Here is a 26,349-nt window from a genome sequence, read left to right on the forward strand (position 1 = left end):
CATAGAAAAATACAGATGTTTTAGATCTTTTGTACTTTTCTGCCTGGCAACAGTCATCTGGCTATGACAGTACAGGTCTTTCTCAGCACGGAATGGACTTTCTGGTTGAAGAACATTTCCATCACTCCATCTTTCCCTCACACTTTCCTTGCTTCCCTCATTTTCATTGCTTGTCTTGGCCTTGTAAACATTTGAGTTTTGTAACCCTCTGAATTATATAAACCTAGTTTCTGAGAAGTTGAAAACTTAAGTGTTTATTTTAAATGCTTAAATTAATTGTTTTCTTACAGTATACATGCTAGGTGATAGTTGTTTCCTCAGCCACTTTAGACTTTTTTTTTTAAAATAAATTTATTTATTTATTTTTTGGCTGTGTTGGGTCTTCTTTGCTGCAGGCGGGCTTTCTCTAGTTGTGGTGAGCGGTGGCTTCTCTTGTTGCAGAGCATGGGCTCTAGGTGCACAGGCTCAGTAGTTGTGGCTCGCAGGCTCTAGAGTGCAGACTCAGTAGTTGTGGCGCACGGGCTTAGTTGCTCGGCAGCACATGGGATCTTCCTGGACCAGGGTTCGAACCCATGTCCCTTGCATTGGCAGGCGGATTCTTAACTCCTGCACCACCAGGGAAGCCCCTAGACATTTTTAACCCAAAAATATTTGGGTTAAATATTAACCAAAAATATTTCAATGTTTATTCTATATTTAATTTTTTGTTTACCTCAATTTGGACCATAAAAGGAGAAATTAAAATATATTTCAGGAAAGATTATTAAATTTTTTTAATAAACACATGTTGACATTTATAGGATAAAAGAGACACAGGTTGATTTACTGTTATTTAAGTTTTCTCTGATTTCATTTGTCAATTTACTATATACATGTAATTTTGTTTCTGTCTTAGCAAAAAGAATTTTCTTTATAAGAAAAGCATCTTCTGTTAAAGATCATGTCATCCACATTTAGAAGGTGTTTCCTTCATGTAAAACATGCTCATTTTAGAAATAGTTATTTTAGATTTTATAATTTAGCAGCTGATCAGTTTTTTCCTCTCTTTTTGGGTTTTATGCATATATTTCCAATGTATTATCATTCTTTACGTAGAAAATAATATGAGGATAACTTTGAAGCTCTATAGTTCATCAAACTTTTACCATATGTGCAAAGAAAATAAGTGTTCCTTTGTAGAAGATGCTAGTTTTTCCAACTGTTTCATTAATTCTATTACTGATTCTGTCACTTCCTAAACTTTGTTCTCAACTGAGCAGATCAAGATGAACGCCTGTAGTCTATGATCATCAAAAACTGCTGGCAGTCTCTATTTTGCCACTAAACAACCCACAGGGAGAGAGAAGAACTGACTTGTTTTATACTCATAAAAGTAATGGGTGAAATGATCCGAAAGTTTGAAGAAGGAGAGGGATGGATGAAATGTATTCATTATGAGTTCCTAAGGCCCAGAGAATTCATGGGCCCTGTGGTTGGTAATCTGTCCCCCTTTTACTGTCCTCCATTAACATTAAACTTTCTAGCTTGAAGTTTTGCATTGTTGTTGTTCTATGACTATCTTCTTGGCTATCATGCACATTTTCAATGCAATAGGATATTCAGGAAAATTGTTATTTAATATCGGATTGCCATAACGCAGGTAAAACCCACTGAAAATGAAAGGACTGTAGACTCAAAACAGAAGATCATCTAGCACACTAACTCAAAATTTCCCTAACACAGGTACCCAGCAGTCAAAAAGGGAAACTCTGGAAATAAATTCCATTGACTTTGTTTTCCTGAAGGAGATTAATTTAAAGGAGTACATGTATTTGTATTTCAGTTGGATGGATATCTCTCTTCCATTTTCTCAAGGGTACCAGCACTAACACAGTGTGAGCACAACCCATCTGGACACGGGCCCTAGGAGCCCCCATACCTTCCGACACAGGGTGATAGTCCTTTCCAGACGTGGCTGAACCGTCCTTGGTGTGAACCCTCACAACGGAAACCTTTGAAGTGTCTCCTTGGCGAATCACTGGAATTTTTATAACCACCGACTGTCCTGGTTCTTTGGGTTCACTGACGCTAAATTTGGTTTCTCCAAATTTAATAATTGTCTCTAAAACAGTGGGAGACACGGACAAATTAAATTGTAAAGGGAATGCTTTTTTTCTCCACTTCTAATGGTTTTTCTGTTTCCCATGTGGGAGGAGCTTAATTATATTATTCTCTTGCCTTCCCTCTGTCCCCTCGCTCAGTATCACTGGTGTGTCATGAGAAACTGAGCATGCATGGCCCAGCTCCTTCCTTAGCAATTAACCAGCCCCCAGAAATCACGTGCTGTGGGCTGTGTCTATCCGCCAAAAATTTTACACGAGTGGGCCACTGACTAAGGGAAGGCAAGGAGGAAATTGTTGACCCAGGACGACCTGCACCCAAGGGTATGTGAGGAGTAGGGAGGTCTGAATGCCTGGGATTTAGCATTTAGGTATCAACCATATTCTTCAACATAATTTTCAGTTTAAATGGTTTATTTCGTTCTCCACTTATCTTAGTCTTTTTCCTATTTCTCAATTACTTTAAAAGCCAAGTCAGAAAGAGGGGGTTATTTTCTGAGCCACCTAAAACTTTAATACAGATGGATTTCAGTTCCTAATTTACAGTTGAACACAAGAAACAGCTTCTTACTATCAGCATCATCTCTGATCCTTATCAGAGTTTCATTTTGTTCACCAACCACAGCTCCAAAAGGGGAGTTGCTTTGTGGAGTGCCAAGAACCAGACGGAGCTCCTCTACCTCTTCGTATAGTACGTCATCCATCAGCTCAAGGATACAAGGCTTTTCAGTCTCACCTGGAACAATAATAACGACAGCAGGACAATCACATCCCGTAGGCCATAAGGGAAGCATCTGCAACCAGGAGGTAAGCCCCATGAGGGCAGGGATGTTGCTTTGTTCCCTGCTGTATCGACAGCGCAAGAAACAGTGTCTGGCATGTAATAAGCCTTTGATTAATATTTGCTGAATGAATGATGAGGTTTGAACATATGCAATGACAGGCCCTATTTGTACAGGGAGTTCTTTAATGCCTGTCTTAAGTTCTGTCACTTATGTCTGAAAACAAGGGGAAAAGAGGAAATGCCAATTTTATTTACAAATTTCTAACATTATGATCAGGAGGCAAATTTAGCAACTTTGTACTGGTTGGTCATTGTTAATTTGACCACAGCACATGTATCTTGTACAATTATTGGATCAAAGTGGTCAAATATTTTATGACATTGGATACATATTAAAAATGTGACATCTATTTCCTTTCATTTCTGTCATTTGAACATTAAGTCTTTCCCAGTACTGTGAAATCTACACATTTGATATGACATTATCTGCTGCATAAAGTTTGAATAAACAATATAGCACATCACTAGAAACTAATCAATAAGTTGATACAGAAACCAAAAGAACATTCATTCACCCTGTTAATCTACCTCCCTTTGTTATCATTTAGTGCACATTAAACCATGTCATAAGCTTGCTGAAATCCAGAACCTGTATTTCCTTGATAGATATTTCACACCCAAAACTTGGCTTCTGCAAATTCCAAATAAAAATTGCAAGCCAAAACTTACCAGGGAGGAAGGTGATGGTGGAGAGATCAGTGTTTGGGCGTTCTTCAAAGTCCATCATCACTTGTGCAGACCCCTGGCGCGTATAGCATCTCACGGAAGACCTGTACTGGATATCTCCACTCCTGTGGATCACGGCAACTATCTGCCCATCATTTTCATTGCCAGTATATACTCGTTCTTTGAACTGCATCTTAGGCACTGCAAAAAAATACAAGAAAATAAACATATGAATCAAAGTGAATAGAAATGTAAGGAAAACGGCATTTCAGAAAACATGGATTCGTGGGAAGAAAAATGGAACAGAAATGAGAAGAACTGGAACCAACTCTCCACTCAGTCACTTGCCAGTGTTTTGGCCTTGAGCAAATCACTTAACTCAGTATTTTGATTTCCTTATCCTTGTAATTTTGCTCTGCCTATTTTGTGGAGTAGGAAGATGCAATGAAATGTGAGAAAGTAGATAAAACCAGAGATTTTAAGATGTCTGTATCTATATATGTTGCTTTACCATGAGCTTTTCAGAATTTCTTGATATGAGTAATATTAAATATTGTGCACATAATCACATGCATAGTTTACCTGGACCGTGTTGGAAAAGTTGACAATGGCTATAATATTATATATATTACATAATAGAAAGTGACACCTATACTAGGTCAATTAACTATAGGCCTCATTGACAATAGGTTAGACTCCTCCAAGCAATGTCAGGATCATCATGGTAGAAGATTATTCAGAATTTTCTTGTGATGACGTGTCAGAGAGCCCTGCCATGTGTCCAGAAGCTTACTGCTTCAGAACAGTGTCTTTGGCACATCATTAGGGGAATTTCAGGAGTCTGGGAGTAAGGAGATAACAGAAAATGTCTTGTGTTGAGAAATCGAAAAAGACCATTAATACTCAAGGGTTTGTGCAACCCCATGCGGTTCCACCCATCTGTGGGGGGGAGTTCTTGACACACAATCAAGATATTGACAGCAATCTCATTTTTTTAAATTTGCGAGGAAGACTGAAAGTTTTCTTCTGAAGCTGTTTAATTCTATCAAAATAATCAGGATGAGAAAGTAAGACTTGGTCAGCTAAGGTATTATTATGGGTTGAACTGTGTCCCCTAATTCCCAGGTTGAAGTCCTAACACCCAGTACCTCGGAATGTGACCTTATGTGGAGATAGGGTCTTTACAGAACTAATCAAGTAAAAATGAGGTCATTAGGGTGGGCCCTAATTCAATATGACTGGTGTCCTTATATAAAAGGGAAATTTGGACACAGAGACACACACAGAAGCTGATGTAATGACACACAGGGGAAAAGATTGCCATCTACAAGACAAGAGAGAGGGCTGGAACAGATTCTTCTGTTGCATCCCTTAGAAGGAAGTAACCCTGCTGATACCTTGATCTTGGACTCCTAGCCTCCAGAACTGTCAGACAAGAAATTTCTGAGTCTGTAGTACTTTGTTATGGCAGCCCTAGCAAACTAATACGGGTATATAAACCCTAGTTTATCATTTTACTTAACATTTATATAAAGTCTACCTTAGTGTTTTACTTATCAGCATTAATTAATAAACACTCACAATCTGAGACAGAATCATTTATGGCCACCGTGGCTTTGCTGGGATCACCAAGGGCAGCATTCATAGGCATTCGAAGCACAAGTTCAAACTTCTCAATTCCCTCCAGCACCGGCTGTCCAAGATCATCCAGAATGATAACACGAACAGTCTGCATGTTGACTCCAGGTGCAAAATCTAAATTACGACTGATTCCCACATAGTCTGTTCCAGCTATGACAGTAACAGAAGAATGTTTCAGTTGGGGACTAACTCAATTTAAACAAAATTATGAGAAGCAAACTGTGAAGATATATTTATAATCCTTTTAAAAATATATAGACTAGCATACCGTTACAGGAAATACATTTAATGAAATGCAAAAGATTAGTATCTAACCTTTTGGTTATTGAGATGGTAGATCAAGGATCAGGTTCTGAACTTTGTCTTATCTATGTCTAACAAGTTATTTTACCTTTAGTTATTTTAGTTTTCTTATAGTTTTTTTCCATCTATTTTGGAATTCTCAAATAGAACTAGTAAAAATCAGGTCTAAAAATAACGAGCATATCAATCATTTGATTATCATAAATTATATATGAAATATAAATATTGAAATTTTGTTATCATTAGTTAAATATCCAAATCTATTTTCAGAAGCTACTACAGAACTTTAGGTGTGTGACTGCCTGCTGGTTAAAACAACACATTTCAGATACAAGCTTTTGTCTGACATGCTTCACCCACACCTGCCCCAGAGACATATTTGGTTTTTGGCTTATTATTTTTCAGACTGTGGGGCGCATACTAGTGTTGACATCTCCATTTATGTTCTAAAGTAGTTAAAAAAACAAAACTTTCTCTTAATCTTTAGGCACTACATCCATAAAGACTGAGAAGAGGGGAGAGTGTTCAGTATTATTTCTTCCTTGTTTTCATACCTTCTGCTCTTCTAACTCTCCTTTTGTATCTGTTTACCTCTGAATATGCAACTATATTTGAGTATGAGTCTTTAATTCATTTTTAAAAGTCTCTGTATCTGAATCTCACTGTGGTTCTTTCCGTGTTTTTCTTTTCCTCTTCTTCTTTACCTTTATTCTCATCTCTTTCTTTGATTTGAATTTTCTGTAAAGAAATGACTGATTTGGCTAAACAAATGTTTATTGGACACCGGCTACATGCAAAACACTATGCTGGTTCTACAACATTTAAAAAGTGAAAACTTAAGGGTGACATAAAATGGGATGAATGGTATGTGTGACGAATGTGTGATGTGTGTACGATGTACGTGTGTGGGCATGTGTAAGAGATAGTTTGTACTGCTGGTCATTTAGATGGGACAAAAAAGGAAATTTCTTATCTTATGCTTGTCCCAGCTTTAAGATAAACTTTTAGCAGATGTAGATTGCAGAATAAAAGGCAAGCATGTGTCGGCTAGGACAGATTGTATAATGAAGTGTAGGAGAAGTCTTTGGGTCCCAAGTATTTATGGGGACGTTTGTTTAAAATGAGGAAGGAGCCAAGCTAGAGATACATACCTGCATGATACTTAAATGCCACTAGATTTCTCTGAGGGTGGCCTTCACGATTATTCTAGTTGTGCATATGATGTCATAATATTCAACGATGGTAGATTTCCCAAGTATAGAGAACCAATTCATGCAAATAAAGGCATTCAAATGTAGAGTCTTTGACTTATATGTTTATAACTCAGCTTTTGATTTGTGGCCCTCTAGATGTATTTTCTCACAATAGTAAATAGAGCCTAGATTTGCCAACTATACAGTAATAATTTCAGAAAAAATTACATTCAACCAGACTGCTTAAACAGAAGTGAAGTATTTGGGCTTTAAGGTATTTCATCATGGCAAGTGGAAAATTGTAGAATACTCAAAAGAGTTGCTGTAGGGAACTGCTCACCATCAGCAGAGGGAGGGTCTGTCTTCTGAGACCTCACGGTGACGCTAGAAGCCTGGGACAGGTCAGTGCCGGCTCTCCATACCCGCACGTCCACAGAGCCTATGCTCTCGTCCACAGGGTACTCGACGTCACCAAAGTAGAGGATGGGCTCTGTTAAGAAGGAAACAGAAACCATTTCTGTTACTACTTTTCCACATCAAACTGTACGATGAAATTCCAAAGAACAGTTCGCTTCATCTTATCGACTTCCTTATACCATCATTTTTTTTTCCTTTTAGCAAGATAACATCTCTTTAATCTCTAGACTTAACACAGTTTTCAGATCAAAATGCCTCTGTTGAAAAACAAAAATACATATGGTAAAGTGTCTAATGGAACTTTTTTTTATTGCTTATTTTTGTTGTTGTTGTTTTGCTGTGTTTTGTTTTGGCGGCGCTGCACGGCTTGTGGTGTCTTAGTTCCCTGAACAGGGACTGATCCACCGCCACGGCAGTGGAAGCACCGAGTGGACCACCAGGGAATTCCCTCTGATGGAGCATCCTTATCTTGAGGCACATGAGTTACTTTGTCCCCTGTATGTGGGGTTATAAATGGCTTCTAAATGTACTTCCTAAAAGTTTAGCTGGTAAAGTAGCTGCAAAATGAAACAAAACACATAAAGCTGAAATTTTATGTATTTTGCCGGACGGCTCATTTTCCTGTCTCCTACCACGTCATCACTCTGGAGACTATTTGCATAACGACATCTTCTAGTCCATCAGTCCACTGTCTTTGGGCCTCTTATAACCCCTAGAGAGTTAGCCCCTATTGGCATAACTAGACTACATACGATTGGCATAACTAGAATATGAGAGTCCTGAAGACTTTAGGACATGATAGTAGGTTACCTATAGGGTTTTGGGGGTACTCTATACTGAGGTTCCACTAGAGAAATAATCTCATACCAAGGGGCTTACATTTTTTTTTTTTTTTTTTTTCCGGTACGCAGGCCTCTCACTGTTGTGGCCTCTCCCGCCGCGGAGCACAGGCTCCGGACGCGCAGGCTCTGCGGCCATGGATCACGGGCCCAGCCGCTCCGCGGCATGTGGGATCTTCCCGGACCGGGGCACGAACCCGCGTCCCCTGCATCGGCAGGCGGACTCTCAACCGCTGCACCACCAGGGAAGCCCTTACATTTGTTTTAAACGTGTATGAAAATCATGTGACTTAGGCCATTAAAACAGGACACACACTTTGGAGACTTTGTATTTTTCTCCAGTATTGGCGATGAATTGATCTAACCATCATTCCCTGTCTGATTCTACCCGTGACCAGTTTACCTCGTGAGACAGCTGCCGGAGTCTGAGGGATAGCAGTTAGCTGACTAATGAAGAAACCTGGGAGACAATCTGTGAGCTTTTAAAAAAGATCCCCAAAACTTATTTTGAAATATTTATAGGCTTGTGGGAAATTGCAGAAATAGTAAATGGAGTGTATACTTTCCCTATTGTGAGCTTATCAACAAAGATAAATTAATTGAGTATATTCATGGGATAAGGCAAATAGTCCTTTGACTTGAGACATTTTAGTCATCTGTGTGTGGTTTTAAGGACTCCAGAGATCTAAGTCTAAAAGGTCATGCAACTCACATCAATGTTCCCTAAAACACAAGGTCATTCAAGAGACGACTATCACGTTTCAGAGCATTTAATTGAATCACCAAACACAAAAATGAAACAAAACCCTACAATTATGGCTCACAGCCACAGGAAACCCATTCTGTGCACTGCTCGAGTAAGGATTCTTTATCTTCCTTCCCCCAAATAAATGATCTTTATTGAAACTGGAAAGTTGTGTTTTCTTTGTTCCTTCATATGCGAGCATGATAAAAAGCACAGAGCTCCCTGAACTCTTGAATAATACAAAAGCAACCTTGGAGATTTTGCTGCATATTTTGGTTCACGGGGTGATAAATCTGCCTACAGCTTACTTTCACCTTCTCATCCCTTCAGCCTGGACAGTGCTAGGGCCTGTGAGTGGATGTACACAGATGAAGGGATTATCTTATTCACCTCAGCCAAGGTGGACCTCAAATACGAGCCAATAAATTCCTTACATTTCTCACGCTGAGTAGGGGGCAAAGGTGAAGACGAAACCCTGAAAATGCTTATTGTGACCAGACGACCACACCAAGCACATCTGTGTGTCTTTTAAAAGGCTTTTGCGATTATTGCAGAGGCCTGATCATCTGCATCTAGTGAGTGATCTAAGCCTCTTCACATTCCTGGCAAACCACATCGTTGTACAGATTAGATTTGAGTTATGGAAGATATCTGTGAAATGCAGTGAGGGAGACCCCTCCCGTATTCCCGTCTCTCTGCTCCTCCCAGATACATACTAGAGGTGGAACAGACTAAAATCATGTGAGTGAATACGACCATGAATCACCAAATGGGCTACGCAGAGACCAAATTTTGTTCTGCAAGTGTGTGTTCAGACTCACTCCGTCAACTGTAGATCAAGTGTTTTGATGTTATAGCATAATGTGCAGTTCATATAAGAAAATAGAGTTCTATGTATTAAATAGTACTCTGAAAATTTTTTATCCAAGTTGTCATTAAGAGTGAAGAGTAATGATAATAGTTACCACGTGTAGAACATTTATTATGTGTCTGACATATGTGCTTTATGCGTGTGTGTGTGTGAGAGAGAGAGAGAGAGAGAGAACGAGAGGGGGAAGGGAGAGAGAGACAGAGGTGGGAGGTCACAGCACATGTAACAATGCAATAAATAATAAGATTTATGTGAATGATGCAAACAATATATCATATCGCCATTGTATAGTGTGTGGTTACCTCCAGCAGAAAGAAAGAGGAGGAATGGAAAAAGGGTTTTAACCCTAAACCTCTCAATTTTACACTGCAGCTAATAGAACGCATTAGGAAAGATATTTTTCTCCTTAAGATTGATTTTTTTTGCCTATCTGTAGATTTAAGTTATTTATGTACTTTCTCTCCCTCTCTGTGCTCTATTCATGATCACTGGAAAATTAGTCTACTAATCAATTGCAGTCACTGCAATTAAAGTATAAAGTGACTCTGATGAAATTAAAACACATTTTAATAGTTTTTATTCATTCTCGTTAACTGCCTAGTTTCTTACATCATGAATAAAAAGAAATGGTGGCATTAGCACCTCTGTATCTTTTCAGTGCGGTTGAATGAGAACTGAAAAGAATCATCATTATTGTTATTTCAATTTCTCAATACCTTGTCATAAGTCTCTAAAACTTAAATATTATTTATAATTATTACCATTTGTACAGAATCTTATGTAATGTGAACGACTTAAAAATCCTTCAAGCAGTGAGTTGAGTTATAGATAATTGCTCAAGATAATTGGCAAGAGTTTCCTTGACCATTTTAATGTGGAAGTAATAAACTAGTGAAAGGAAGAGAAGGATAAATGGATGAAACTGTCAACAGTTAAAGGATACCTATGCGAAATTCAGAAGAACTGCTTGTTCTTGCAAATTATTATTTATGAATAAGATTTTAACTCACCTCTCTTTGGTAAGATGCTTATTTGTTTTTATCTAGAAGCTTGGTTTCTCTTAAAAGTTAAGTAAACTGTAGACCTTTGTCTATTAGTTTTGTAAATATCCATATTACAACTTCAAGTAGATCAGAAAGAAAAAAAACTATTTAATTGTGTAATCAGATCTTAAATACACACCGTGCCTTGTAAGTTCACAATCTTAATAGAGAAAACAGTCAGTGGCTGGTATTACTACCTGGAATGAGAAAATATCAAATAAAGTCATGTAGCCCACACCCACAAAACACCATAAAACAGTCATTCGTCACCACTCCACCAACCACAGGTGACACGGCAGAATGCACGTTTATTCCCCCAGCGGAGAAAAGATAAGTTATATACAAACAGTGTGAGGGAAGCACAAGGGAGGTTTTTAAATTGGCCACGTGATAGAGTGTGAAATTCTCAAGGGAAGCCAAATTCTACTCTCTGTATCCTTTGTGGTGTTAACACTTTTAAAGAAAGGGCACAGATCAAGGCATTGCCTACAGAAAAGTCTGTTTTAGTTCATTAAACATTAATATGCTTTTCAAGGTTGGGAATACTTTCAATACAAACAACACAGATAGGATCATGTCTGTTTCTTGCAAACATAGTTGACGAGGAGCTTGGCAAGCTGTACAACACACACACCTGCAATGAAGACAAAGGGAAAATCATTTAAGTTTTTCCCCACAGGGAAAAAGTGAACTTTTTTCCTTTGCTGAGTCTGTGGTGTCTAGATTGATGTTTACAATTACTTTGTGTCTCATGAGATGAAAGGAAGAGGTGCCAGTAGTAATTGCTATCTGGAGCCAAATCTTATTTACTCACGTGTACCTGGAACATTGGTCAAGTAGGCTTTGCAGCTCTAAGATGTTTGCTTAGAATTGAAAAAAAAAAAAAAACTTCTACGCCATCTTTTGGTTCAGGGCTGAAAATAATACAAAGGAACCTCCCTAAATGATTTCCAATTCAGATCTCTCTTCTGAGTTTTGGACCTTGATAACTGGCTGCCTACACAACGCCATGCTGTCAGCACCTCAAGGTAAACTCTCAAACAGAGGCAGTAGAGTCACCCCCACTGCCCACCCCCTGGTTTCTCTCTATGTCACTGCCACTACCTTAGATGCAGCCAGCGTCACCTGACATTGAACTCTCCCAACAGCAACTTAGCTAGGCTCTTAACCAGAGGCCATCCCCCAAAGCAAATCTCATCATGGCAATCCCTTTGCTGAAAGCCTTTCAATGTTTCAACGCTCTTAGGGCTGCTAACAGACTTTTTAACATTGGTTAAAAACACTGGTTTGTAAAACACTAAACATTTGGTCTCAGTTTGCCTTTTAAATCTCATTTTGGCCTCTTTTCTACCCCAAAATCCAGTGTCTTGAATGTCTTAAATGTGGCACTCCCAGTCTTTGCTATACCACTGCCATTGTTTTGAACACTCTTCCCTCCTCACAGGATAACTCCGGTTTCAGATTTTTTTTATTTTTATTTTTTAGACGCACCACGCGGCTTGTGGGATCTTAGTTCCCTGACCAGGGATGGAACCCAGACTCCCTGCAATGGAAGCGCGGAGTCCTAAACCACTGGACACCAGGGAATTCGGGTTTCAGTAGAAGTCACTTGTGCTGGGGAGCACCCTGTCTTCCCTCGTCAACCCCGCCCCCTCCCCAGTCACCTCAGGCTTGTATCCCTCACTGTCTCTGAGCTCTCTAAGGGGAGGAAGTAAGCCTCCTTTACTCACTGATGTTTTCCTAACACTTAGTGTAATCAATGTCTGGCCGTAGGTGCTCAATTAACGTTTACGGAGGTAATGAACGTCGTGTAAAATAGGATCAGTGATTTGCCAGAGCAAATGAATAAATACGTCTTTGTGGTGGCTGAGTTAGAAGACAACCGTCCTTAGCATCAGGCAGTGGGAGTTACAAAGCCTCAGAAGGAGGATGAAGTGCTTGTCTTTGCAGTAAAATGACTGCTGAGGGCTGACCTTTGAATCTGGAGCAGGTCCACAGGGGCAAGGGAAGCCCACCACAATGAACTCCAAGAGAAGGGTTTTTTTTTACTTTCACTTTTTAAATACTTTGCCTCCAGGCATTTCCAAGTTGGATGTGCATTAGAATCTGCCAAGGAGATTTAAAGATACAGATGCTTGTTCTCACCTCCAATTTATCGAATCATAATTTCCAATGGGTTCCCCCAGGCACCAGTGTCTTCTCTTTTTCTTTCTTTCTTTCTTTCCTTCCTTCCTTTCTTTCTTTCTTTTTTCTTTCTCTCTCTCTCTTTCTTCCTTTCTTTTTCTTTCTTTCTCCCTTCCTTTCTTCCTTTCTCTTTCTTTCTTCCTTTCTTCCTTCCTTCCTTCCTTTTTCTTTCTTTCTTCCTTTCTTCCTTCCTTCCTTCCTTTCTTCCTTTCTTCCTTCTTTCCTTCCTTCCTTCCCTCCTTTCTTCCTTTCTTTCTTTTTCTAAGCTGACTATATTTTTTAGAGTAGTTTTCAGTTCAGAATTGTTTTCAGAGCAAAACTGAGCAGAAGGTACAGAGATCTACCATATACTCCCAGCCCCACCCATGTATCTCACCAGTGCTTTTGAAAACCTCTACAGGTCTCAGCAACCTTCAGGCTGTTTTAGCTCATGTCAGTGTCCTTAGCAAATAATAAGTAATGGTTAGATACCACACTAATTGTTTTGATTTCAGTATCTTACTTCATCCTTACAGCCACCCTATGAGGTACGTACTATATTAGTCTTCTTTTCACAGATAAGGAAACTAAGGATTAGGGAGATTAAGAGATTTGCCCAAAGTCACACATCAGGGAAATGGTGGGTTAGGATCCATGCCTAGATAAAGTGTGTACCCTTAACGAAGATAACTAACCTTAACTAAGGCAACCATAATACAAAAGGTTGTCACAAGATTTTAATGAACATAATTTCTACCCTGAATTCAACGTATGTAGGTGTATCATATAGAAATGCTAACGTAAGTGTACAAAGATACATACACAAGTATGTTGTACTTCATTTGTACTCAGGCACAACTGAAAACAAGCCCAAAATCCCTCAGAAGGGGACTGACTGAATTACAGTTCATTCAGAAAATGAAAGACCAGGCTATGAAGCTGATTGTTTTTCTTTCCTTTTTTTAAGGTAGAAAATCTAGTGAAGACATTGACATCTGGCTAAAGACAGTTTTGTGATTTCACACCCTCTACTTGGCTTCCTCAGCAGCAATGATAGATTAAAAATTAAAGACAGCATGCCATTTCTTCTTGGTAGCTTTGAAGACTTTCCCTTTATCATTATTATGCTTGATAAGGAAAGGGAGAGCTATGCTCAAAACAAGATAAGCATCTCTGTGAACTAAAAACGTAACAGAACAACAGGACATCACAGTGGTGAGCGGAGCGCAAAGCGAATGGTTCTGCTGGCCTCTTGAGTCTGCACAAAGGCTGCGAATCAACACTGGAGCCATAGAAACCAAAGGAAAACGGAACTCAAGAGCGAGGGCAAAATAAACATATTTTCAGCCATTGAAGACGAAGAGGTTTTCTCACCTATAGATGCACACTGAGAAAGTGCTAAAAGCACAGAAGAGAAGTAAAATCAAATGGAGGAACTGGATGCAAGACACTTTGCTGAGCAATCAATAAAATATGCTGGTAAATCCAACTATTGACTGCAGGCATAAACAATCATCGCAACTGATATTCTCAACTTAACGCTGAAACTGAAACTTGAGACAACAGAGAGGAAGTTATAAACAGATGAATTCAGTGGGTGTCTAGACTATTCCATGTCCTTGTCTTTTTCAAGAGAGTAAACTTTGTTAGGCAGATAGTAAAGTACCTTCATGAAAATTATGAGTTGCCACCAAAAGGACAGAAACCAGTAGAAAATAAAGATCACAAAGGATATGGAAAACTTTCTTGGCACAACAAGAAGCTGTAAGGAGGGAAAAAAGTAAAGGAAAAATGCATATGCAGAAACCCCAAATTAAAAGCCCAAGTATATTGCCATAACTAGAATAAGGCAAACGGCTTAACTTTCCTTATTTAAAACAGATGGGCTGGATTAAAAAACAAACAGATGTAAAAAAGTAGCTGTAAACAAAATTTGAGGAAAATATGAAAACTATAAGGATGTAAGAAGGCTATGTTAAGACAACAGGAAAAAAGCAAGGCAGCGTAGTGACATTAACAAAAGTCCAAATACAATTTAAAGCAAATTCATTAATACAGAGGAATTCCACATAATACAAAACAACGGCCAACCAAGATTATCTGACATGCTTGAATTTGTATTGAAATATATAAAGCAAAAATTGACGATTATAGGAAAATATTGATTAATCTACGATTATAGTGGGTTTTTTAAAATCTTACAATGCTCAGAAAATGATAGATGAGGCAAAATAATTTAGTAGGAATATTAAAAAATATCGCAACATCGCATTAAAAAATATCACAACCTTTGTCTACAGCATGTATGTATCCCTGACCCCCAAAACAAAAGATTGGTATCCAAAATAAATGAAAACTTTTATAAATCTACAACAAAAATTTTAACAGCAAGTGGAAAAATTGAAAAATTATATAAACATTCAAATCTCAGGAGAGAAAACTTTCACTGTTATATGTAAATAATCTTAAAATGAGATATTATTTAATATTCATAAGATTAGCAAAACCCAAACAGTTCAACAATGTGTGGGAACAGACATTCTCAGATGCTGCGGGTAGAAAGGCAATTGATTCAATCACTTTGGAGAGATTTGGCAATATCTGGTAGAATTGAACTTGCACGTCCAGCATGACCCATCAATTCTATCTTTAGGTATACGCCCTAGAAAAGTTCCCTACATGTATATTCAGGAATATTTACAAATACGTTTAGTGCAACTCTATATATACATACAAAACCCAATGTCAGTAGGGCAGTAGGGGAATGGATAATAACACTCATCTAAATTCATCAAAACAACCAGATCTTGAAAACACGATGCTGATTTTAAAAAAAAAAAAAAGCAAGTTGAAATAGATACTTATCCAGTTTGCGATCACTGCTACTTTGGAGGACCATGGTAGTTGAATGGTACTAGAAGGAAACTTATGTTTTATGTCTAGTGTTTGATTCCTTTAAAGGACCTGAGGCAACTAAGAAAAATGGAACACTGGTTGATTTTAGATAGAGCACACATTATGCTGTATAATTTTTGTACCTTTCTGTAAAGAAAAAAAATTTTTACATGATAGTTACAGAATGGTATGTATAAAATAATACATGTTGTTCATACACATATTATTGCTGCACAGAAAAATAAGAAAGAATATATATCAAGTTGCTAACTGGTTATTTCTTAGAGGTGGGATCATGAGGAAATTTTACCTCCCTTGCAGCACATTTCTTCCACACACTAATTTGCTATATATTTTACATTTTTCCCCCAAGTAGCATCTATTACGTTTGTAAATAGGAAGGAAAAAAATTAGATTAACTTCCTTCTATAAATAACATCTTGTAAAAAATTAGTTTTAAATAATTTTGACTGGGCCTTTCCCTACTTTTCTTTCAAAACATATGTAAACACACATTCTTAAGAAAGACCTAATATTTAGTCTCTAAAAAGCACTTTCAAAATTCTTGTTGAAAGAAAAAAGGTCAAATATATGTTTGAGTATATATCAGTTTAAAGGCATGTTTTGACATTGCTTTTCCTTGCCAACTATAATTTTCTCAGAAAGAATAAAGAAAAGTCAGGACATGTCTAAAATGCTTATAACTTAAGGACTGAATCTTCCCAAGATTGCAGCTGAGAATACGTGGTGAGCCTTTCTCCAAAAAGGATACTGTAATCAGAGATTCTACTGTCGATCTAGTTTCACTCCAAAACTCTGATTTTGTCTTTTTCAGGGTCGATACAAGTTTAAAATAAAATTTAAATGTTAAGGTCATCAGAGTTTTCCACCATCCAGTAGCATTTGAAGAAGGCTTCCTGAATATTCTTTATTCAACAAATATTTCTGAGAACCCATCTCTAGGAGAGTGTTTTTAAAACTCTTTTTTATTTCTATCCTATATGATATCACATCATATAAACAAGGGAGAGGAAGGAAAACTGGTTATAACTCTCTAACTGATTTCTCAACTCAATGGATTCAATTTACAATTTCCTAAACAGTATTCTTTGTAGCATCTAAAACTGAATGTAATGATAAGTACTAAGCAAATGAGAGATATCTTGCATATGTGAAAAAGATATTTACTACCTCATGAGTGGGATAGAGAAAGATCTGAAAACAACTTCAAAGCTCATCAATACGGACTTTTAAAAATACGTTACAGCCACCCTGTGGAATACTATGTAGCCATTAAAAAGAATCAGTAGGTTTATGACACAAAAAGCTTTTTGTGTCATACACTGTTATGTGAAATAACTATAACATAAAATACTATGCATAAAAAGATCAAGTAGAATAACAAACATTAATTGAGTATTTTCAGTGTGCCTGAATTGTTCTAAGTGCTCATAACCTTTTGAGGTAGGTATTATTATCATCTCCACTATACAGATAAGGAAACTGAAGTCCAGGAGTTCCAGATCAATAGCCAGTAAGTGGAAAGGAAGTCAGACTGCCTCCCTCTAGAATATGTGCTCGTTGCCTCTTCACTATAACAATAATTACTTCTAATCAAAGTAAAAGAAAATGTGTGCATGTAATTGCGTGTACAGAAAAGCCACACATTGTACTTAAGTGACCTCAAGGGAGAGGTGTGGGTCTGAAGAGGGAGATAAGACAAGACTACTGCCATTTAGTTTATGTACTTCTCTATGGTGCTCATGTAATAATTTTGTAATGAAAGTATTAATACTAAGCAAGAATTAATCTGTATAACACACCTCCATTAAACATAACCTCAAAACAGTAGATTTAAGAAAAACATTTATTACAGAGTGGAAAGTCTCTTCTCTCTTGTTAAAATCTTTAAAACATTTTTTTACCCTTAACAGATTCTGGCATCTTTACCAGCTTGCTGCAGTATTTCTCAGTGGTGTGGATGAGTATCCTCTCTAGGGAACTGAGAAGTTATTTCACTTTCCAAAAAATCATTATCTAAGACTCTGCAAGGTCCTGCAAGGTTTGTGCCTTTCGATTTTCACATCTAACCTCCTCCCAGTTGACAGCCGTCAAGCAAGTCCTGCAGCTCATACTTCACATGGCACTTTTCACGCTGTATTCACATGACTCATTCACTCACTCATCTCCCTCATTAGACAGAGACCTCCCCCAAGGCGGAAATCAAGTACTACTGTTCATCCATAAACTCCAATGAGAAGGGTGGAGCCTGACATACGAGGTCATAAAATAGTGTGTGGAGACATAAGCTAAGACTGATACTGCTTCCAGTCTCTAATCCAAAGTAATCATCACTATGGCTCTAAAGCTCATCTTGTGAAAACACACCAATTACTATTAAAGCTAGTGCAAGAGTAATATTATGACGTAATAGCTACTTTTACTGAGTGTCTGCCTCTGCAGGTCACATCAGAATCCCTAGAATCTTTGTTATATTACCTATCGTGCTCCCAACACAGACTTATAACGTCATTATTTTTATCTGCTGTTTACAAAAATGAAATTGAAACTTAGAGAGATTAAATAATTATCTCAAGGTCACACAGCTCATATATAGTGGAAGCAGGATTCAAATGTAAGTTTCTAAGACTGCAAAATCTGTGCTTTTTTTATTATGTAGTACTTTCTCTGAAAATGATTAAAAAATGGAAAAGTGAGCATTTTTAGAATATTTTTCTTTAAAGAAGTGTAATGAGAGTCTGTAAAGACAGAGACACAATAATCCATGTAAGAGAAAAATTAGAATATGTTATAGATCAGTATTCCTCAGTTGTGAAGGTAAATTTCTTCATTAAAAAAACAAGAGCAGGGCTTCCCTGGTGGCGCAGTGGTTGAGAGTCCGCCTGCCAATGCAGGGGACACGGGTTCGTGCCCCGGTCCGGGAGGATCCCACGTGCCGCGGAGCGGCTGGGCCCGTGAGCCATGGCCGCTGAGCCTGCGCGAGAGGCCGCAGGGGTGAGAGGCCTGCGTACCATAAAAAAAAACCCCAAAAAAACCAAAAAACAAGAGCACACCATCATTACAGGAACAGGGAAAGAAAATTAAGATACCACCTTATTCTTAAATTCTCCATTCATTTAAAATTGTTACTGCTCCCCAAATCACCCATCAGAAAGCATGCATGTATATTTTTATTCCTGCAGACTAAAGTGAATTTCATAAAATTTCAGAGTCTGCAGAGACTTTGACATCGGGGTGATTTATGTGGGAATCCCAGCAGCTGAACGAAGAAGGATTACGGCCAACATGGTGTCAAACACAACCTGTGTGAGGTCTCAGGAATAAAAGCATGTGGTTGACACTCAAAAAATAAATAACCTTGACCACAGACTGTTCAATAACCGACACTTGAAACGTGCCTGCAGGCGGTAAAGGAAGGGACTCCAGAATGAATAGCCAAAGCTGCTCCACTTCAAGCTGAGGGGATGTGCTCCTTTTTTGTAAGAATCCTCCTTCCCTGTTCTTCCTTGTGAGTATTACTCAGTAGCAGTGGCCGACTCTGCTCCATTGCTTCTTAGCTAGAACCTGAAAAGTGGTCCCAGGAGTCTTCCATCCTCTTGCAGTGTGATGGGGAAAAACACAGGAAACTGTCCTACAAGCCATGAGTGCAAGTCCCCTTTCAGTCACTTCTGAAATGCCTGACATTGGGGAAGTCAACCTCTTTGGTTCTTGGGGTTTTTTTTTTAATTTTTATTGGAGTATGGTTGCTTTACCATGTTGTGTTAGCCTCCGCTGCACAACAAAATGAATATCCCCACCCTTTGGGACTTCCCTCCTATTCATGCTCCCCGATGTTCATAGCAGCACTATTTACAATAGTCAGGACACGGAAGCAACCTAAACGTCCATCGACAGAGGAATGGTTCTTGGATTCCTGGTCTGCAAATGGACGAAACCCAGTCCAGCTGTGCCAAGTCAGATCACGAAGCGTTCGGGTCTGTGCACCTTCTTCCTGGTCTTCTCGGATTGGTGGTTTTCTCGTGGATAATGATACTAGCTTGCAGCTATTTCTCTCATTCAACATTTTATCTATGCTGTCTTTATTTTTTATTGAAAAGAAAACAGTTGCTTCCTCTCAAGGAAAAATAAGAGTTAAAAAAAAACATTCTTTCTCATAAATGGTTTGCGCACTGAAGAGAAACCATAAACCCAGATGATAGAAGTGTAGGCATCATGATTTTCATGTGACTTCTCATATTCAGATAAAATGTACTCAGTAATATACATGGGTCCTAAGAAAACATCGTGTTTAATCCTTTAGATTTGTGTTTTATTTTCATTTATAGAGGATGAAATCTGTCTAATGTTTTTAAAAAGTGAAATTAAAAACAATAGAGCCATATAACCTCCTGGGATAAAAGGAGCAGCCCTGAGTTAGGGCTGAGTTGTGTGAACTAAGTGGTTAAAAGGTAGCTCAGGGACTTCCCCGGTGGCCCAGCGGTTAAGAATCAAGCCCTGGTCTGGGAAGATCCCACATGCCGCGGAGCAACTAAGCCCATGCGCCACAGCTACTGAGTCTGTGCTCTAGAGTCCGCGAGCCAAAACTGCTGAGCCCACGTGCCACAACTACTGAAGCCCGTGTACCTAGAGCCCGTACTCCGCAACAAGAGAAGCCACCGCAATGAGAAGCCAGCGCACCGCAACAAAGAGTAGCCGCCGCTCGCCGCAACTAGAGAAAAGCCTAGTCTTTATCCTTTTGAATCCTTTGAATGTCTTTATCCTTTTCCCTCTATAATACCACTCTCTCCTGGTTCTTCTCTCATTTCTCTTCCTTCTCCCCTGTTCTTTAATTGTGAGTGTTTTATTTATCTCTTTTCTTTTTCCTTCTTTTTTTTTTAACATCTTTATTGAAGTATAATTGCTTTACAATGGTGTGTTAGTTTCTGCTTTATAACACAGTGAATCAGCTATACATATAAATATATCCCATATCTCCTCCCTCTTGCATCTCCCTCCCACCCTCCCTATCCCACCCCTCTATTTTTTTCTTTTATTTAAAAAAATATTTTGGCTGTGCTACGTGGCATGTGGGATCTTAGTTCCCTGACCAGGGATAGAACCTGCGCCCCCTGCATTGGAAGCACAGAGTCTTAACCACTGGACCACCAGGGAAGTCCCCATGGGTGTTTTCTTCTAAAAGACAAAATAAGAAGGTGGCCATAAGTTGCTTAGTACATTACCTGCACATAGTAAGTGCCCAGTTGGGGTAAGCTGTTATTATTATTATTATTATTATTTTGCGGTACGCGGGCCTCTCATCGTTGTGACCTCTCCCGTTGCGGAGCACAGGCTCCGGACGCGCAGGACCGGGGCACGAACCCACGTCCCCTGCATCGGCAGTCGGACTCTCAACCACTGTGCCACCAGGGAAGCCCTGTTATTATTATTATTATTATCAGCAGCTGCATTTGGGGACCTTCATATGAGTTAGCCAGGTGAAATATGAGAAGATGGAGTGGGGGAACTTTCCATGCAGAAAGGGCGGCATGAAGCTAGAGCAGACAATGAATGGACAGCCCCACGTATTTGGGGACTGCAGAGAATTTGGAGTGGTTGGTATGCTACTCCGGGTGAGGAGATGGGGGGAATGGGGAAAACAGAAGGCAATTAGCCACGTCATGTGTGGTACGCTATGGTGCTGGAACCTCGTCACAGAAGTTATCACATGAGAGGTGGGCTCAGTTTTAAGAAGGGGACGGATGTGATAAAACATGCATTTAAATGGTCTGGAGGATGGATGCATGTTGGGTGGGGTGGGCAAACTGGAAGCAGAGAAACTAGGTAGCAACTGCAGGAATCTAGGCCAGGTATGAGGCTGGCTTGCACGATGTGGTAGCAGTTCAGATGGGCGAAGATAGTAAGCATACAACATTCAGAGATATAAAGGAGACAGAGTCAAGGATTTGGGGTAGGGAGTGGGAGACAGGAGTCTAGTCATGGGAGAACTAGTCACCAAGATTAAGAATACAGGAGGAGGGCTTCCTTGGTGGCGCAGTGGTTAAGAATCTGCCTGCCAGTGCAGGGGACACGGGTTCGAGCCCTGGTCCGGGAAGATCCCACATGCCGCGGAGCAACTAAGCCCGTGCGCCGCAACTACTGAGCCTGCGCGCCACAACTACTGAAGCCCGCGTACCTAGAGCCCGTGCTCTGCAACAAGAGAAGCCACCACGATGAGAATCCCGCGCACCACAACAAAGAGTAGCCCCCACTCGCCGCAACTGGAGAAAGCCCGCGCACAGCAACCAAGACCCAACACAGCCAAAAATAAAAAGAAGAAGAAAAAAAAAGAATGCAGGAGGAAAACCAGGTTAGAGCAAGGACTACTGCTGCTCTTTATTTTTTCTTTGATTTGCTTTGATTTCTTTCAGAAGCTAAGGCACTAGGGCCATGGTTACTTGTATGCCTATATTACTTTCACTGTTTCAAAAGAAAAAGAAGAAAAGAAATGAATTCCATACATAACTTAATTATTGGGTCTCCCATAATTATAACACAAGGGTTTAATGGAGTTTCCCTATTCACAGAAATGTCACGGGATATCATGTTTTGAACGAGGTAATGAAGTTGTCCTCAGAGAATTAATCAAACATCTCCTGCTAACAGTTTATTTGTCCTCTCAGTATCCTGAAGTAGGTTAGTACATAGTGCTATTAAGATGTACTGACCAGTGGTTGAGAGTCCGCCTGCCGATGCAGGGGACGCGGGTTCGTGCCCCGGTCCGGGAAGATCCCACATGCCGCAGAGCAGCTGGGCCCGTGAGCCATGGCTGCTGAGCCTGCGCGTCCGGAGCCTGTGCTCCACAACGGGAGAGGCCACAGCAGTGAGAGGCCCGCGTACCGAAAAAAAAAAAAAAAAAAAATGTACTGACATTTTAAAAAACTTCAAAATATGTATTCTGGACCAATGTCAGTTAAGACATGCAAGCTTGATCCATTGGGAGGATAACAATCCCCTGGAAAGTGGGTATGAATCTCTGTACTTCTTTCAACCCTGTTGTGCAGTGTAGACAGTACTTTACCAGTTTACTGAGCTGGAGACCACGCACCACAGAGTCACAAATGTAAAGGCAGCATCTCTACTATCTATAATTTTATTTTGTACTTGGAGGATCACCTTGCAGCGCTGCGATCGTGAAGGACTCCACGGGTTTGGCGTTTTAAAGCTGTCCCTGGCAGTGAGTGTGGTCCTGAAAATTATCCCTTTGAAGAAGTGTGATTCTTGAACAACAACAAAAAGAAGAATGAGCTGCTTGCTGGCATTTTGACCAGAATTTCAGCTTTGTGGCATCCTTCCTGAGACAGGGAAACAGATTGTTTGTGAAACACCCTCAGGGAAATTGAAGCTGAGATACATTTCAGCCCTATGAAGTGTAAAGAGAAAGCTATTTCTCTCTTACAATGTCAATATTCTGACTTTCCTGACTCTTTTATTATTAAGTACTGGCTAATAAAGTTCTACCAACCATTTAATTTCTTTTCCCAGGACTGTGTTTAACTCGGTGACTGCTGTCACAGCCCGAGGGGACATGTGACAATGCACATCAATTTCTGGGCTGCCAAATGCCATGACTCAGTCTTTTTGATTCTTTGTGTGGCTTTCCCAGAACCTCTGGTCCCACTGGATGCCCCTTTGAAAGCACCCATTGCACATGGAGCCTGGTTTGATCAGCTGCCACTTTTGTATCTGTTTGCCTATTTCCTTGTTGGAATCCTCTATGGATTGGGCCTGTCTTGTTCATCACAGTGTCCTTGGTGCCTTGGGGGATGCCCACTACTCAGAAGGGGGCTACTAGGTGCTATACAGTGCTGACGTATATACATAAGGAGTGAGGGCAGGACAAATCCTTCATCTCTTTTCCCCTGGCACAGCATCTGGTGCATTAGAGATGCTCAGCAAACATTTTAACTAAATAAATGTCTGAATATACATTATTTCAGTTGTGTGTTTCACTACAGCAGAATGAAGACCTGTGTTTTTTTTTTGCGGTATGCGGGCCTCTCACTGTTGTGGCCTCTCCCGCTGCGGAGCACAGGCTCCGGACGCGCAGGCTCAGCGGCCATGGCTCACGGGCCCAGCCGCTCCGCGGCACATGGGATCTTCCCGGACCGGGGCACGAACCTGTGTCCCCTGCATCGGCAGGTGGACTCTCAACCACTGTGCCACCAGGGCAGCCCAACCTGTGTCTTAGAGAAAGGATGCAGCGATGCTTTATGTCTCTAGAAGTGTGAAGGGAAAGTTTTATCCCTAATTTTAAGTGCTTCAAATTGTTACAAATGGCCTAAAGAAAAGAGGTGGTTTTAGTTCTAGCTACATCTTATAATCCTAACACAGATTATTATTGTGATTATCTGTAGCATGATGTAGTCCACTGGTTTTATCAAATGACATTCCCCATATACTTTACAGGGTAATCTTGTATCTCTTGCGGTCTGTAGCAAGTTTCTTGACGTCTATTAAAAGAAAATTTAAGGCCAATGACAAAAAAAAAAAAGGTATGTATGTGACTTCTAAACTAGGAATAAAGGGAGAGAAAAAGAGATTCAAATGTCTGCTTCAGTAAGGCAGAACGAAGACCTGCTTCTTAGGGAGCTCATAAAGGCTATCAGCCTCCCGTGAAAGGTAACATCTACCCGTGCAGAGCACGTAAGATATACAGAGAACAGGGACGCCCATTCAAGATCTCTAATTCGAGCAGAACTATTTCCGGTTGGTGACAAGTTTCTCAGGGAAGCAAACTAACAAGTTCCACATTTCTACAGTGACCAACGGACATACCAACAGTGTCAGAAAATAGTACCTACATTCCAAAATGTTTTTCTTAATTTTTCATTCTAATACAATCAAAGGAGATGCTGTTGTCTATTTAGTAATGGATTTTTATGAAGTGTATATTCTCAACAACAGACCATAAGTACATAGTGCATTGTCTGGACTTACTAACTAAATACACAGACCTCTGTGATTTCACTGTAGTATTTCACAGACTTTGGCCTCTCTTTACATCATGGAGCACGCAGGTCAAGCCTGTAAGTGTTCTGCTTTCAGCCAAGTTGTAGTGTTGGTTTATTGGCCTTTACTCTGTGCTTTATAATTTCAACAAAAGAATACACTAGACCTCTGTTGCTGGTGAATAATTTGGAATTTCTGATGCTATTGCTAACATGTACTAAGAGATCTTTTCTAATTATTCAGTCTCATGAATTTTATTGTTTTTGATTATAATATCTCTTTTAATAATTTTAAGCTTACAAACTCTGAAGTCTAGTATCTGAGAAGTTGCTTCCCAGATTTATGTGAATTTTAGCACTAACATGGAATTCAGCTGTGACTGAGACCTTGCGGTTCCTATAACATGTGTAGTGATCTGCTTCCAGGGTTTGAGTGATAATACATCAGCAATATGTATCCTTTGATGTCTACAAGATGGTATTATACGGCCAGCGTTCACTCTCCTGTGTGGAAAAGATGGGAATCAGGCAGATAGTGTTACCATGAAAAAGACAAAACAAACACAAGACAGCATTTATCCATGAGGACTTGACAAGACAGCCCAAACCCAGTCCTTCAGAAGGGAAACCCTTCCACTGGACAACTTGCTAAATGATGTGGAAAAGCAATGCTTTTCCTTGTGCAAGTGAACTACCAGACTCCATCACATGTTCTCTTAATGATCCTGGAGGAGTTATACTTGGTAAAAGGTGAACCAAAATAATTCATGTATCAGTTAGCCTTACGTCTATAACTGCTGACATTTTCAGTATTCTAGGGTCCGCAAGTCTGCATGCACAGAAAAGGATACAGTTTGCTTCATTTCTATTAGCATGCCTCATGCTATTTTTGAGTATTACAGGGTAGAATATACAGTGTAGAATATCTATTAAATACACATGCTGCCAGTACAGTATGAAGTGGGCCGCATAGCAGTTGGCGCCATGGACTCTGTGGTCAGCCTGGCTAAATGCTTCTCAACTGTTTGACCTTGAGCAGGTTACCTAACCGCCCAAAGACAATAAAACTGAGGCATAACACAACCAGGCTCATAGTCTGTGTGTCTGTGTGTTAAATGAAATCATTCAAGTAAGAGGCTTAGCACACCTGTTATTGTTATCATATATAGTAGTTATAATAGTTATAGTTACAATAACTATATATTATACTTATCATTACATGACATATATGATATCTATGGAGCCCTGAAACATAGAGACATGAGTTAGTTTAATAGTGCAAACAGTATGATCCTATTCAATAGTGTAACCTTAATATCTTAGAACTACCCTAGCAGACAACACATCTGCAAGTTTACATTCCATGAATCTGAGAGCTTATTTCTGGGTGAACTGTCCTTATGTCCTGGCACAGTTCCCTGTGCTCACTTTCTGGTGAGCCATAAGGTCATTCTTCAATGTAAGTTATACAAAACGGTGAGCTGTTCTCACAAAGAACTCTGGAGCCTTTGCCTTTTCTGGTAATAGCGGTGAATGTTTTCATGCGACTGGCAGCAGAGATTCAAGCGGCTGCTTGCCAAGCTCGTGTGTGTGCACAGGAACAAAGCTCTGAATGCCTTTCC

The 26,349-nt window shown here is 39.6% G+C and overlaps 1 protein-coding gene across 3 annotated transcripts in view; it reads right to left on the reverse strand.

Annotated features, from left to right (window-relative positions):
* Nucleotides 1–26,349, reverse strand: part of FREM2 (FRAS1 related extracellular matrix 2) — a 161,651-nt gene that overhangs the window by 37,956 nt on the left and 97,346 nt on the right. For all 3 annotated transcript variants that reach the window (XR_007473229.1, XR_004478336.2, XM_004282243.3), the window contains exons 7-11: nt 7,087–7,236; nt 5,191–5,400; nt 3,613–3,810; nt 2,671–2,835; nt 1,919–2,101 (exon numbers count right to left, since the gene is read on the reverse strand). Coding sequence is in view for 1 of the 3 variants with exons in the window: in XM_004282243.3 (XP_004282291.2) it covers nt 1,919–2,101; nt 2,671–2,835; nt 3,613–3,810; nt 5,191–5,400; nt 7,087–7,236 (906 nt within the window). In the remaining 2 variants the exon portion in view is untranslated. The remainder of the gene's footprint in view (nt 1–1,918; nt 2,102–2,670; nt 2,836–3,612; nt 3,811–5,190; nt 5,401–7,086; nt 7,237–26,349) is intronic.

Source organism: Orcinus orca, chromosome 18 (assembly GCF_937001465.1).
Source record: "Orcinus orca chromosome 18, mOrcOrc1.1, whole genome shotgun sequence".
Taxonomy (NCBI): domain Eukaryota; kingdom Metazoa; phylum Chordata; class Mammalia; order Artiodactyla; family Delphinidae; genus Orcinus; species Orcinus orca.